The sequence below is a fragment of the Lissotriton vulgaris genome, chromosome 5 (assembly GCF_964263255.1).
Source record: "Lissotriton vulgaris chromosome 5, aLisVul1.2, whole genome shotgun sequence".
Taxonomy (NCBI): domain Eukaryota; kingdom Metazoa; phylum Chordata; class Amphibia; order Caudata; family Salamandridae; genus Lissotriton; species Lissotriton vulgaris.
Genome location: NC_141693.1, coordinates 236,461,294 through 236,476,849, shown reverse-complemented (window position 1 = coordinate 236,476,849; position 15,556 = coordinate 236,461,294). Strand labels below are relative to the sequence as shown.

At 47.4% G+C, this 15,556-nt stretch overlaps 1 protein-coding gene across 1 annotated transcript in view; it reads right to left on the bottom strand.

Annotated features, from left to right (window-relative positions):
* The window catches only part of LOC147710581 (cholesterol 7-desaturase nvd-like), a 300,441-nt gene that overhangs the window by 127,771 nt on the left and 157,114 nt on the right, over positions 1 to 15,556 (bottom strand). The window contains exon 4 of the mRNA XM_086921252.1: positions 8,225 to 8,350. Within this exon, the coding sequence (XP_086777378.1) occupies positions 8,225 to 8,350 (126 nt within the window). The remainder of the gene's footprint in view (positions 1 to 8,224; positions 8,351 to 15,556) is intronic.

Below are 15,556 nucleotides of genomic sequence, written 5' to 3'. Positions count from 1 at the left end.
AAACGTTAGGTAACCCTGTATGTGCAGTGGATCAATTTGCCAAGTCTCTTGCAAACAGATTATCTGGTGTGTGGTAACAAAGTCCAACCAAGGAGTAGATAAGATCTTAGTTCGGAGACCTGCCACGTTCCAGAACAATATTGATACTAGCTGGAACGACTCTGCTTCATTAATAGGTACAGGGCTTCTTATCTGTGCAGGTGAATCCAAGGATGCACGATTGACGTTGTTGAGGGGGGAAAATAAAGAAACTCCATTGTTGGGGTTAGTAGCGTTGGTTGCATTAATGGTACACCGGGACGGGACTGGTTGGTGAGAGCCTTCCGCCTCAGTATTATTTGTATCTATTGCGGTTGCGTCTACTGTGGGAGGTAAGAGCATCATTCTAGCCTGCGGACTTCGGGATTGAGGGAGATTTGCTAGGGTTGAGGATGGTAGATCAGATAAAGGTGTGATCACGTTTTCCAGTCCCTGGACTGTTGATGGTCAGTCCACCATCTCCAGGCAGTCAAACCTGTTGTAGGTGGAGACACCCCTCCAATCCGGGAATGACGTAGTTTCCCTGCCTCCTTGTCCTTGCCATGTTGACCAGTTCGTTTTGTTGTTCCAGTTGCCAACCCGAGTCCAGTTCCATTCGTGTCCTGGTAGTAGGGACTTGGCTGGTGGGTAGAAGAAAGCTAATCTTTTTGTTGAAATTCCTTCAGGGGAAGTTTGAGGCCCCCATGAGGAAATAAGTTCCACGGTTTGAGGGTCTTCAAAGTTTATTATTATACAGTCCCCTGGGATCAATTTTGGCTCCTTCCCTACCCACGGAACTCTACGGACTGATACAACTCTGTTGTTTGCGTAGGGGGGAAGTGGACGATTCAGTGACAACCAGTGAAGCACCTTGTTTTTTAGGGACCATCCGGGCTCATCGGAGTTAGTATGTAACTCTGGGACCCCAGTCATAATAATGACATAGGGCGTTGCTTCTGGTGGAAGATAAGCTGGGCGTGCACCATTGCGTCTGGTATTATATGCTGCGTTCTTTGTAGCAGGTGTCTTGTTGGGTACAGTCGTCTTTTTAGGGGCTGGTGTCTTTGCTGGAATTGGGGTGGGTGGATGGTTGGTGGATTGGCCCTCTGGTACAGATGGAACAGGAAGGGAAGAAGAAGCAGAGGTAGTAGGCTTGTTTGCAGGTGGATTGACTAATAATTGCTGCGAATTAGCATGTGTTGTATTAACTGATTTCTGTTGGGTCACTATTTTTTGTTGGACCACCGTTGAAGCGTTAACCGCTTTGGGTGCTTTGTGTGCTTGTGGAAGATTTATTCCCCCAGCAGCTTTTAGTTTTGGATTACAGGTTGGAGCTGCAGGAAGTGGGTGCATAGGAAGTAAATTCTTCTTGGGTTTAAGATCAGAAGTTAGTGTGGCTAAAGATTTTTCGATTTTAGCTAGTGATACCATGAAAGGTTGAAGGTGTTGCTTTATTAGGGCCTCAATTGAAATTAGCAGATTGGTATCATGAGTGATTACGTCCTGCCTAGTGCACGTATTGCCACTCGGAATCAGGTTATGGGTGTCAGGTGAAAGGTTTATGATTTCTGGGGCAGGAATATCAATCGGCTGTTGAGGCGTGGCCGAGTGGTTTAAAGCTGCCGAAGAGGAAGAATTTTTGTCTGATTGTGTCAGAGGATCCTGTCGTGTATTGCTAGTATTTTGAGGGGAGTTCTTATTTCCTTTTCTTTTTCCCTTGCTTTTTTTCGGGATAGCACCTTCTCTCTGGCCCCTCGTGGAGGGGGATGGAATGTCCTCATCTGGGGGGTTTATAAACAGGATCGGGGTTCGCTCAAGTGATGGGGGGAGATGGGATACAGAGGTTTGAGATAGTTGAGTTGTGGATAGATCAATAGACACAGACAAGTCTACAGTCCCAGGGACCGTTGGGGTCTCTTGTAGTGTGCCAAAGACGAGAGTACGTTGAGGGGTTACGGCGGTTGCGAGTAGTCCCAGTGAGGAACGTCTTGCTGCCGCTAAGTCCTGCGAGACCCTCCTTTCTAAAAGGAGGACTCCTTGGTTGATAGCATCGTTCGCCTTGGCGATGAATTGGTCAATTGGCCCTTTGACCTGAGCAGCATGTGTGAGCTTGGTATTTCTAGTGATTCTGGGTGACATTGTAACAGATTCAAGAAGGGCACAATAAATGAATGCAATGATACAACACCTAGATGTTGATATTACTGTAGAACCACTACGTTAAATAAAATAAAATGTCAAGGGGTTAGCCCAGTCCAGTCTTACCCGGGCTTGAACGGGGTTAAACGGGCCCGCCCTTGGCCCGGGCTTCGCCCGGCGTCCCGCGAGACGGGGGTCTCACGCTATTTCAGCGCCTCCGGGCGCGCAGATGACGCGGCGTGCGCCGCACTGGGTGCTGGGAAGTGTAGTTTTCCCGCCTTCGACCGCGCTCCCCACGGCTAGCGGCTCCAGCTGGCAACGGAGTCAGGCTGCGGGGGGCGGGAGGCTCAACTGGTGGTTTCAGGTCTTCTTGGCTGTTTGGGCAAGCGTCAAGGTGCTCAGAAACGAGGGCTTCGCACACACAATGGTACAGAGGATTCCCCCCCTCGACCGGGGTCTCACGCTATTTCAGCGCCTCCGGGCGCGCAGATGACGCGGCGTGCGCCGCACTGGGTGCTGGGAAGTGTAGTTTTCCCGCCTTCGACCGCGCTCCCCACGGCTAGCGGCTCCAGCTGGCAACGGAGTCAGGCTGCGGGGGGCGGGAGGCTCAACTGGTGGTTTCAGGTCTTCTTGGCTGTTTGGGCAAGCGTCAAGGTGCTCAGAAACGAGGGCTTCGCACACACAATGGTACAGAGGATTCCCCCCCTCGACCGGGGTCTCACGCTATTTCAGCGCCTCCGGGCGCGCAGATGACGCGGCGTGCGCCGCACTGGGTGCTGGGAAGTGTAGTTTTCCCGCCTTCGACCGCGCTCCCCACGGCTAGCGGCTCCAGCTGGCAACGGAGTCAGGCTGCGGGGGGCGGGAGGCTCAACTGGTGGTTTCAGGTCTTCTTGGCTGTTTGGGCAAGCGTCAAGGTGCTCAGAAACGAGGGCTTCGCACACACAATGGTACAGAGGATTCCCCCCCTCGACCGGGGTCTCACGCTATTTCAGCGCCTCCGGGCGCGCAGATGACGCGGCGTGCGCCGCACTGGGTGCTGGGAAGTGTAGTTTTCCCGCCTTCGACCGCGCTCCCCACGGCTAGCGGCTCCAGCTGGCAACGGAGTCAGGCTGCGGGGGCGGGAGGCTCAACTGGTGGTTTCAGGTCTTCTTGGCTGTTTGGGCAAGCGTCAAGGTGCTCAGAAACGAGGGCTTCGCACACACAATGGTACAGAGGATTCCCCCCCTCGACCGGGGTCTCACGCTATTTCAGCGCCTCCGGGCGCGCAGATGACGCGGCGTGCGCCGCACTGGGTGCTGGGAAGTGTAGTTTTCCCGCCTTCGACCGCGCTCCCCACGGCTAGCGGCTCCAGCTGGCAACGGAGTCAGGCTGCGGGGGGCGGGAGGCTCAACTGGTGGTTTCAGGTCTTCTTGGCTGTTTGGGCAAGCGTCAAGGTGCTCAGAAACGAGGGCTTCGCACACACAATGGTACAGAGGATTCCCCCAGTCATCTGCACTTAAGTGTGGTTACAAACATTGCACTTGCCTGTGCTTGTTTCTAATATGAGAATTCAGGGTGCATTTGTTTAAAAGGTCACGCTGTCAAACCAAAACTAATGTTCATAAACTGCATCTTCCTGGTTAAGCAGTTAAATCATGTGAGCCAAGTTTCTCTTCCCTCTCCAACTGAAGAACCCCACGTGGTGATTCCTCTTTCCGGTCCCGATTCCTTTCTGCTCTGACCTTGGAATTCTGGAACTTTTCCCAAAACTTTGGTGCAATGAAGGGCTGCAGCTGTGCCTCTACGAAAATTCAATGAACAGTATGCCCTGTAGTGGCATAAAGTTGTGGAAGATGGTGTATGATTACTTGAATACTTAAAGTCAGCCGGCTAAACTGATGCGAGTTGACTTGATTGTGGGAAGCGCCGTATCTTGAGTGTGGCTTTCTTCAATGTATTCGCCGGGTGCTGAGTCTCCGCGGAGCAAAACGGAAGTGTGGCGCAATGCTGGAGCGTCTCGCCATCAACCAGCACTAATCATCTAGGCCAGGGGTCCTGGAGGGCCGGATCCATGCCAGATTTTTTGGATATCCCCATTGAGATACATGTAGTAATTTAAAAAATCTGGCATGGATCCGGCCCTCCAGGACCGGTCTGGGGACCCCTGATCTAGGCCATTTGCTTGAGTAGTGGGCACATTTTCAGAAACGCACCGCCTTGTATTTTCACGCTTTGAAGGAAAATGATGGTGTTATAGCGGACTTGAATGCTTTTCAATATTGATGGGCTTGCAACATCCTGATGTAGCATCTCTTGGCTGTCTTTATTTTTATTTTAAAGTCTAATGTAGTAGGCATGAGATCTACTGTTGCAGTTATGGGCGTTAAAAACATGCCATATTAATGTAAAATGATTATAAGTTATTTGCCGAATGTTTAAATGGACAGTAATCTAGCTACTAAACTTACCTTTAAACATAAACCTAGAAAGCTACATCATTAAGGGTGCTGGCTTTTGCGGAAAGCTTCGGTATTGTGTGCTCGTTTGAAGTTAAAGCGCTTTGTTCTACTAGACTTAAACATAAAGGCGTCTCAGTCACTGCCTGTTTGTCAGCCAGGCGTTTCTTCTGATAGCCGACCAGAGATTCAATGAGAAGGTTGTTAGGTGTTGAATGTGATACTGACTAATTGAAACAAAGGGACTTGAGGCATGGTATCGCGTTTCTGTTTGTTCGATTGCTTACCAATAGTCCTTTGCAAGCTGGTTGACTTTCACCTTTTGACCAATTCTACTGTTTTAACATATTTATGCTGTTAGTAGTGCATTATAACAACGTATGTAGCTGGCAGTTATTGTTGTCCGCAGTGCAGCTTGAAAAGCTGCTAAACGTTTTGAAGCCATTCAGATGTCTGCTACTTTGCGCATCATTCCGTGATTCCGAATGACATGTCTTCAGCTGCTCGGGACGTTGATTTGAGACCTTCAGACGGAGTACAGTGACTCCGAAGTAGTGAAGTAAAACATCAATGTTTTTCCCTTCCAGCAGGATCGTGCTTAAGTTGCACTGTATTACCATTTACTCTATATTCTTGACAGTTTTGTGTTACAAAAAAGTTAAATCTAGTCCGTTCTGGCAGTACATCTTTAATTTATGTTAATGCGACAAGGAGGCAGTCAACTAGGGGAATGGAATTAGGAAACACGTCATATTTGTGAAAAACCACGTTATCCAATGCACGATGTAACAGCATGGTTCACTTCCAATAAAGGCGTTCTGCACTTCCAATAATTGCAATGCACAATGTAACAGCATGTTTGTGCACTTCCAATAAATGCGCGATGTAACAGCATGTGCGGTAAACATTTCCGCAATGTTTACATGTGCCATGTAACAGCATGCGTTGCAAACATTTCTGCGATGTGAAATGTGCGATGTAATGCACCCGCGATGCTCTTGCATTGTTGTAATGGGTGTTTGCAGTAGGTAGTAGCTTAGTATATATCTTTAACTCTCAAACTTTTACGAAAAAACACACTCACTGGATGATGTCATCAATTATGTCATTTAAGATATCAGTGATGTCACAGACCATATCATGAGTGATGTAATATGTGGGGGTCATAAGAAGTGCATTTTGAGGGTGTAAGTTAGTTAGCTAAGGTAACTATAAATGCTAAATTTCAATGGTTTTGTACAATTGAAATCTGAGCCTAACTAAAATATTAGTGCAACCTTTTTTCAATAGATAGCTAGTTAGATTGAGATATTCAGTGCTAGTGAAATGCCAAAAGGTTAAGTAGCAGGCTTCCTTACACAACATTTGGAGTTAAGGATTGTTGTATGTTCCTTCCCAAAAGGGGTACTAAGCCTACCTCCAACATGTTAGTGGGGTTTGATTGAAAGAATGGCGCAGGCTATTATACGAATAAACAAAGTGGAATCCACTCAAAGTGATAGTGATCCCTAGAGTGATGGGGAACACACAGTGTTGTTTAAATGCCCCTCACACACCAACAGGCCCCTTGGTGTCATGCTTCATCATCGGGGCCTTCGCACCCCTCTACGGGATGCGGCGTGCTACGACTCGCGGATACGCAGGAGCACTTGAAGTGAACTATGTGTGGGGGTGTGTGTTTTTACAAAAGTGTGAGTGAGGTGAGGTGAAAAAGTGAGTGTTTAAAAAAATACCTGGAACGTGGGAAAAAAAAATACTTTATTAAATCCCCGGCTGGTATTATTAAAACGAAAGTGCAGAGCGTGGTTTTGATAGATACGTATTAGGGTATCAGACCACTATATCAAAGAGTCAACATGTTTCGGAGGTCAAAGCCCCCTTCTTCAGGACAAGGGTTAATGCACTTACCCTCCCCTTACTCACACTTCAAGTGCTCCTGCGTATCCGCGAGTCGTAGCACGCCGCATCCCATAGAGGGGTGCGAAGGCCCCGATGATGAAGCATGACACCAAGGGGCCTGTTGGTGTGTGAGGGGCAGTTAAACAACACTGTGTGTTCCCCATCACTCTAGGGATCACTATCACTTTGAGTGGATTCCACTTTGTTTATTCGTATGACGAGGGAGACTGAATCCACTGACTCTCTCTCTCCCCCCTCCTGTTAAAATTTGCAGGCTATTATACACCCTGAAGCCTTTTATATTTCTTGCGCATATGGATTCATTCACAGATCAGACTTTGAGCCCACACCCAATCCAGCATGGGACAGGAGCTCCAGAACAGTACGCATTCATCTACCACTACTGGTTCAAAAAGGTTGGTCTGTCCGCACACAAAGAAAACTATTTGGTTAAACCTTTACTGAGGATTAAGCAGTCATTCTAAAGCGGACATGCCACAAATTAAACCTGTGGAGCATGGAAATCAACTGATTTAGCACAAAATTAACTTCCAGCATACGTTCCTATGCCCTGTGATTCTCAAGTTGGGAATAGAAAGCAAAGTTTATTACAAAAATTTGGTTTATAAAGAGCAAACCTAAAAGCAACAGCATAATAAAGGAAGATTCAAACAGAGGGCCAATGAGTACCTTTATAGTCTAAACTGAAAAGGCAGGCATGGAGGAGTCAATTGCTGGCTAAGAGAAACACCACACTCAGAAGCCTGCACCTTTCAAAGGGCCCACCACGGAGTCCCTTATGGGCACACACCTCCTTATTTTCTACCTTCCTACTCGTCTATATTCCTCCGGGAACCAGATAGGCAGTGCAAAGACAGTTGATGGTCTGAGGTTGGGTGACTATATGGATTGTGTCTGAAGATTGCAAGCTAGACGCATGATCATGGAGGGATACCAAAGTAAATCAGCAACAGATGAATTGTAGGACACAGAACAGGAGATAAAAGACCTGGGGACACAGGAGAGCTGCAAATCCCACCAGAGCAATGTTTATCAAATCCAAGAGAATTAGCAACTAAGGCAGCAATTGCACAGAAAATGGAACTCAGATGTACACTGTAGGGCAGTTTGAAGAACCAAGGTACACTATGTACCCACCACTCCAAAGACTATAGAATCCTGTGCGATAAGTCAGTGCCTATGGTGATCAAAACTCTGTCATATGCTGGTCTTATTACTATGCTCAAGAAATTTGAGCATACAAATTGGGCCCAACTGCCCCACCTACATAAAGCTGTTTAAAGATATTCAAATAAAACATTGGGTATTAATTTTCCGAACTGTGCAAATTGTAAGATCTTTATTCCCCTATTTCTTTTTTATTTTATTCAGTGAGGGCTCTAGTCGAGGCATATGACCCCCCCCACCAAGATCTGGCCACTGCCTCTATGAGAGACTTCCGGGGAGAAGCTCAAACTCATATACCGAGTGGGGGAAGGGATACAAGTTGCCCATGCTACACACCTATCAGCCACAGTGGACTAGCAGAGCAGATTAATATAGGCCCAGCCATTTACGTACCTCACATACAAGAGTTTATGGGACTATGGTAGACCGCTGAGGCAGCACATTGCTGGGAGACTGGTGTAGAAAATGTGCACTAGGTTGTGGAAAGTTATACCATGTGATTTTATACCAAATGTCAATAAAATGCTTTTTTTTTATAACCTTACCTTCCAAGTGTGTTTAACAAAGTCCCACAGCTTAGAATTGGTGTACCTCAGGTCAACTCCACTCACAATCCCAGGAGCATGGAGGTGGGAAAGGTGAGCTATATCTGCTGCATTCTCTGGGATTTCCTATAACAGAAATATAACAGTTTAAAAAAAAATTGGATCAAAGATTTTCTACTCGAGTTTTAAAAGACAGGTACCATAGTTCTTGATGCACCCGGCGGGAGAATCATCCTACTTCTGCAGGCTTCCTTAGAAACCATGTTGGAAATCAGTCCCTTATGGTAAGGCTGCTAAACTGCTAGAATAATTATGGAGGCAGTTAAAGTGATAAAATCAACTGAAACACTTTGCTTCTGTGCTTTCAACCTACATTTTAAAGAAGCCTTGGAAAGGACTTCAGTTGATCTATTAAAAAGTGGCTTTCATATAAAATTGATGCACCCTGGCTTTAACTTGGTTTGAAGCACAAAAATTGTTACTTTACAATAGTTACCTCGGTTTAAATGTGCTACATAATGGCACAAGATCCTCTGTTTGGTTGAGGAATTTAGGAAGCTCTAGTGCCCTTGATTTTTGACAGAGGCAAGGCTCATCCATCAGGAGGTACCCGGATCATGTGACCCTGAAAAATTAAATTGAAATCTCCCCAGAGGGCAATACTACACTAGGAATTTATAAAATAAGACTCAAGAGCATATACGTACCGTTAGGTAAGATGATGCACTACAGAGAACATCACAAAAAAATGGAAATCTGGTTTCAGGTCATTGATCGCATAAAACAAAATGCAAGGAGGTGACAAAAAAAACTTAATTTGAGACAAATGGAGGAAAAATAGATATGCAAACTTTGTGAACTAATCAAAGGTCTCAATACTGATAGCAAGCTACATTCATTTCTTGCGAGGAGTGTTTGGGTAATCTATAAATGATTATGCATACATTTTGTATTTTGATGTAAGATACGTGACAACATTTGGTAGATACATCTCCTCCACTGGAGCACAGCTTTATTATAAGGTTTCAATGCACTGTACGTCCAATATGGCAGCTCTGGTGTTTCCATTACATTAAAGTAGTTGTTTTATGACTCCATTTAATCATGTTGTAGTACTTTATAATAGTCTAATAACCTATGTATGTCCAACTTTGCAGCAATTATGGGATAGAATAAATTTCTATCACTTTATTGTATTTGTGAAGTAACATTTTGTAATCACATTTTAGTACATCCAACTTGGCAGCTTCTAGAAGATAGGTTAGTCTGTAATATCCTCATCATATGATCTAGGCTCTGGGACATAGTGTCTAAAAAGAACAATTGTTACTTACCTGTAAACAGGTGGCTCTCCAGTATTGGTGTCTTTCATATATTCACATGCTTGAATATTCCGTCGAAGTGGGAGTCCCACGGTAAATAAAATAGCAATAAAAATCAGTAGAATATGTATGTAAAAACATAACACATAAAAATACACACTAAAAATAGTTGCAAATACCAGGTCATAATTCCCACATAGAAATACATGGCAAGAGAGAAAAACATTTGTAACATATCCTTGTCATTATGTTAGTACAAACTACAGCCAATCAGGCGCAAGCACCCCTACAGAAACTTCTCCTCAGAGGCTCAGGCCCTCAGATTTTCGTAGCACAACAGTGACAAAAAGAGTCTAGGAGGAGAAGCGAGCCTCTGAGGGGAGGCGGGTGGGTCGCATGTGAATCTATGAAGGATACCAATACTGGAGAACCACCTGTTTACTGGTAAGTAACAATTGTCCTTCTCCAGTATTAGGGTGTCTTTCATAGATTCACATGCTTGAATAGAATAGTGAGCAGTAATAGTTGGCACCAAGAGCAAAATCAGCAATGCATAGGTAAGACGATGCACCAATAGCATAGCCAGGAGGAAAGATGATAATATTAACAACCGTATCATTACAAAGACCATATAGGTGGAGGGTAGAAAGCAGAGGCTCACCTTAGTTAGAAAGATTACAAAGCACTGCTTGTCCCACTGCCGTATCGGCTTCGTTGAGCGTTAAGGCAATAATGTTTCTTGAAAGTGTGCCTGCTGGACCACGTAGTTGCTCGGCAAATTTGATGAATCGGCACACCAGCACTCAGGGCAGTAGAGGATGACATCGCCCTGGTAGAATGAGCTCTCACCGAGGATTGAAGAGGCTTGCCAGCCTTCTGGTGACAGAAGGAAACTGCTGAAGAAATCCAACGTGCAATAGTTGGCTTGGTGACAGAGCGACTCTTGCACATGCGTCCGTAGGCTACAAACAGCTAATCAGTTTTGCGAAAGGGTGCCGTCCTATCGATGTAAAATTTAAGGCATCGCTTAAAGTCCAGAGAATGTAAACGTTGCTCCGCTGGAGTTTGAGGGTTTGGCAAGAAAGTCTTCAAGAAAACAGGCTCATTGAGGTAAAAGTCAGTGGGCACCTTAGGCATGTAGGCTGGGTTTGTACGAAGCACTACACAGTCCCATTTGAATTGTAGAAAAGTAGGCTTAATGGTAAAGGCGTGAACATCACTCAAGCGACGTGAAGAAGTTAAAGCAAGGAGAAGAGCCACTTTCCAAGTTAAAAATTTCAAATCCGCTTTGTGGATAGGCTCGAATGTAGCCTTCATTAATTGTGCCAAAACAATGTTGAGGTGCCAGGTCGTGGGAGGATGTCTAATGGGCGGGAACTTCCTGAACAGTCCTTTGAAGAACTAACAAATGATTCTGGAAGAGCAGAGAGAGGAGAAGCCATCCTGCCGGAAGCGAGAAATCGTCGCCAAGAAAACTTTCAAAGTGGAGTGGGAAAGCCCTGACTGTGCCAGCTCTAGAAAGAACGGAAGAAGCTGAACTGGAGTAGAATGAACAGGATGAATGTTGGCAGCCACGCACCAGTGACAGAATCTTTTCCACTTGAGTTTATAAGTCTTTATTGTAGATGGAGCTCTGGCTTTGGCAAGAATGTCTCTGCAATCTGGTGGGATGTTCAAATGGGCAAATTCAACGTGCTCAGGTTCCAGGCTCATAATCTGAGAGAGGAGGGGTCCGGATGACAGATCAGGCCCTCGTCCATTGTGAGGAGGTCCGCTCGAGGTTGAACGAGAATCGGTTCGCTCTGAGAAAGAAGCAGCAGTTCCGAGAACCACGCTTCAAGGCCATCTGGAAGCGATCAGGAGAATGCGGCACGGCTGTCTCTGCATCTTCCACAACACTCGAGGAACCAGTGGAATCGACGGAAAGGCGTAGGTGAATAAACCGCACCAGTCCATCAAAAGGGCATTCCTGGACGATTCTGGATGGGGAAGCCAACTTGCAAAGGACGGGAATTTCCAGTTCGCTGGGCTCTATGGTTGGCCCTAACGCCGAAAGATGAAGTCCAGAGTCGGCTGATGGAGCTCCCACTCGTGCGTCGAGGATGTGGACCTGCTGAGGGCATCCGTTAGGATGTTCGAGACGCCTGGTAAATGAACTGCTGTCAGGGTAATGTGGTGCCGAAGCGCACAGTCCCAGATAGTTTGTGCCAGCCGAGACAGAAGAGGAGATTTGGTGCTGCCCTGCTTGTTCACATAGTGCATACTGGTGGTATTGTCTGTTTGGATGAGCACCGATTCCCCGTTAATCCAGAAGACGGAACCATTTGAGAGCCAGAAAGATGGCCATCAACTCCAATCTGTTGATGTGCCAGGCGTGTTGAGATTGAGTCCATTTGCCTTTGATGGACAGCCCTTGAAGGTGCGTGCCCCACCCTTCCAGGAAGGCATCTGTGGTCAGAGTGATTTCCGGAGTCGTGGTGAGGAAAGAGGTCCCGGCAGCCACGTTGGATGGCTGCACCCACCACTAGAGAGCTAACCGCACCCGGGTAGTCACACAAACAAGATCGTTGAAGGAGCCGGTGACCTGACGCCACTGACAGTCCAATTCTTCCTGAATTGGGCGACTCCGGAGTCTGCAGTTTGGTATCAGTGAGATGCACGAGGACGCCATCCAGAGAAAAGATTTCAATATACGAACGGACTCTTTTGAGCAGAGGAGGGTCACCAGGCGTAGAATCCGTAGCGGACGTTCGCAAGACATGAATGCTTTGGCCAGTGCCTTATTCAGAGTGGCGCCCAGGAAACTCCTGCAGCGAGCTGGGTCCATCTGAGTCTTCAGCATTGATGGAAAGGCAGAGGGAGTGAAACAGATCCTGACAGAGTTGTGTCTCGAGACAGCTGGCTGAGAGACTGCGACTTTGTGAAGACACGAGGGTCGGAGCGCAGGTCAAAAGGCAGCACCCTGAATTGAAAATCTCTCCGCCCCACCATGAAGCGCAAGTACTTTCAGTGACGAGGAAGTATTGGCACATGAAAGTAAGCGTCCTGGAGGTTGATGGTGGTCATAAAGTCGTCCTTGCAGAGAAGACGTAATATCTCCATCAGTGTGAGCATGCGGAAGGACTGGCACTTCAGGAATTTGTTCAGTGCTCGTAAATAGAGGATTGGACGCCAGTCGCCTGTCTTTTTGAGGATGAGGAAAAACCGGGAATAAAATCCCATTCCCCTCTGAGTCTTGGGAACCACTTCGATGGCACCTTTCTGAATCCTGATGTGAATTTGCTGGAAAAGTTCTTTGAGGTGCGCAGGAGGCGGACCAGTTGGAGGAGTGTGAGGAGGAGATTTTACGAACTCCAAGGCATGGCCCTTTGATACAATGTCCAAAACCCAACGGTCCGAGGTGATTGAGGACCATTGAGAAAAGAACAGAAATTCGACCTCCAGCTTTGCGCGGGAAATGTAAGTCATTACCGTTTGGAAGTGAAAACTCTATAGGAAGATTTTCCACGTTATGATTTTGAATTTTGTTGGCGGGAGGTCTGCTGCTGCTGGTTGGAATACAGTTGATTTCCATGGCCATAGGAGCGGTATTGATTTGATCCTCCACGAAAAGAAGAGTTGGTGCCACATCCACGTGCACAATGAAAGGGCTGTTTGCGGAACTGTAGGGTCCCCAAAGAGCGAGCAGTGTCAGTATCTTTCTTCATCGTCTGTAGCGCCTCATTGACATGCTGACCGAAGAGTGACTCGCCGCCATAAGGCATGTCGAGAATTTTGGCTTGCACCTCCTGTCAAAAAGAGGTAGACTGGAGCCAACCCGGTCACCGAAAAACAGCTGCCCCTGCAAGTTGACGGAAGCCGGTGCAGGCAATATCCACGGAGCAGTCGATCTCCTCCGCTCTTTCCCCCTCTTGTAGAATATTAAGAGCCTCTGCCCTAGAGGACTCCGGAATGAGGGCAACTAAAGTGGACATGTCAGACCACATCTGACGATCGTAACACCCCAGTACGGCCAATGCGTTAGCGGCCTGTACAGTCATGGAAGCCATAGTTGAGAATTTTCGGCCAATGGCATCTAGGCAACGACCCTTGCGATCCGGAGGAGCCATAATCGGGGAAGATGGGTTTCTGGAACGGCGTTGGGCGACCTGGGTAACTACAGAATCCGGTTTAGGCTGTGCCACCAGGCAAGCTGGAGAACCCTGGGGCGCCTCATACTTTTTCTCCAAGTGAGGCAGTTGTGCCGGGATAGAATTTGGCGTTTGCATCAACTTGACCCCCTCATTCCAGATGAAAATCGATGATTGGGACTGTTCGAACTTGTTTGAAAGGTTGTCTTTTAAAATCATACAAGAAGCAGTCCTCTTCCCTTTGAACCATAGGAAATTTAAAACTGAATGCCGCCCTATCCATGAGTTGGCGGAAACCTGCAATTTCAACAGGAGGGGAATCTCCTGGAGTTGCAGGAGGTGGGAACGGAGTTTGAATCTGGTAATCGTCCCAGTCTTGCATAACGCCATCACCATCGTCATTCTGCAGCTCACCATCCTTTCTGTCCGGGCGCAGAGTTTCATCATATTCTTGATACACCGTAGCATGGACCTGAATAGAGGTCTTAAAAGTAACAGGCGGTGGTGCCGGTTGAGGCAGCGGAACCGTGGTAGGAGGTGGTGCAGGCGCAGAAGCCGGTTGCGGCAGAGGAACAGCTGCTGGTGCAGGTGCTGTAGGCAGAGGTGAACCATGACTAGATGGCGGGAAACAACTGTTGTAATCTTCTAGCATATACTGAAGATTGGAAATGAGGGAAAGCGGAATTGACGCCGTAGGAACCGGAGTGGACGGTTCTTCCTCTGGAGAATAAGAGTCCTGACACTTTATAACTAATTCAGAGGGCTACGTGCTGCCCTGAAATGATCATCCTCTTCGTCCTCAGAAACAGAGTCTTGCTCAGAACCTGTCGCAAACAGGGGAGACGGGGGCTGCGTATCTTGCGGGATGTCAAGCTGTTCCAAAGGCACTTGGCGAAGTTGGTGCAGAGGGTCGGCGGAGGAAACACCAGACCCGGAGGAAGGAAGCGGCACCTGAGGCAAGGATGTGAAGGAAGATGACACTACCGTCGCCGAAATGGTCGTTGATGCCGTCGGCGATGACAGGACAGGCGTCAACGGAGAAGTCGTCGACGGAGCTACCGCCGACTGATCCGCCGTCGACAGAGCCGATGAAGACGAGGCCATCGACGAAACCTACGTCAACGGAGTTGTCGACGACGAGGTTTTCTTCACGACTCTCGTCGATGTAGATCCTGATGACGAGAGAGCCTTCTTCGTCGACGAAGCAAGAGGAATCGTCGACTAGACAGTTTTGAAACTGAGGCATACCTTCGTCGACGAAGACGCAGTCGACGCCACTGTAGTCGTCGACGAGCCGGAGACGGCAGATCTCGTCGTGAGACGATCTTCGACGCTCCCGTCCATGATTTTACACGTTTTAAGGAGGAAACGTGTGTAGAAGAAGCCGTAGACGCCTGAGAGCCAGATCTTGTGAGCGTAGCAGGAGGCAGTGGGGACATTGCAGGAGCCTTCAAGAGTGAGAGCTTCTTCTTCACGAGAGGAGAAGGTAAATCCTGCACACTGCTACGCTTTTAGGCAGCCTTAGAAGTACCCAACACTAGGCTTTTAGCATCTGAAACAGCTGAATCTTTGTCCTTCAGCCTTTGTCACCAGAGGAGGCGGCGACCCTCCCTATCCTTTAGGGTCTTGGTGGCGAAAGTCCGGCAGATTTTACATTTGTCTACCTCATGATCAGGGTAGAGGCAGTAGATACATTTCTTGTGGGGGTCTTCAGAATAAAGTCTCAACTTCCCACAAGAAGAACAAGGTCTAAACAAAGACTTCTTACTTGAAGACATTGTAGAAAGTTCTGGAAACCAGAAAGAAGTAGAAAACTGAGCAGAGGTCAGGGAGACTCCCTTCACACGACATGCGGTAGAAAATCTGAGGGCCTGAGCCTC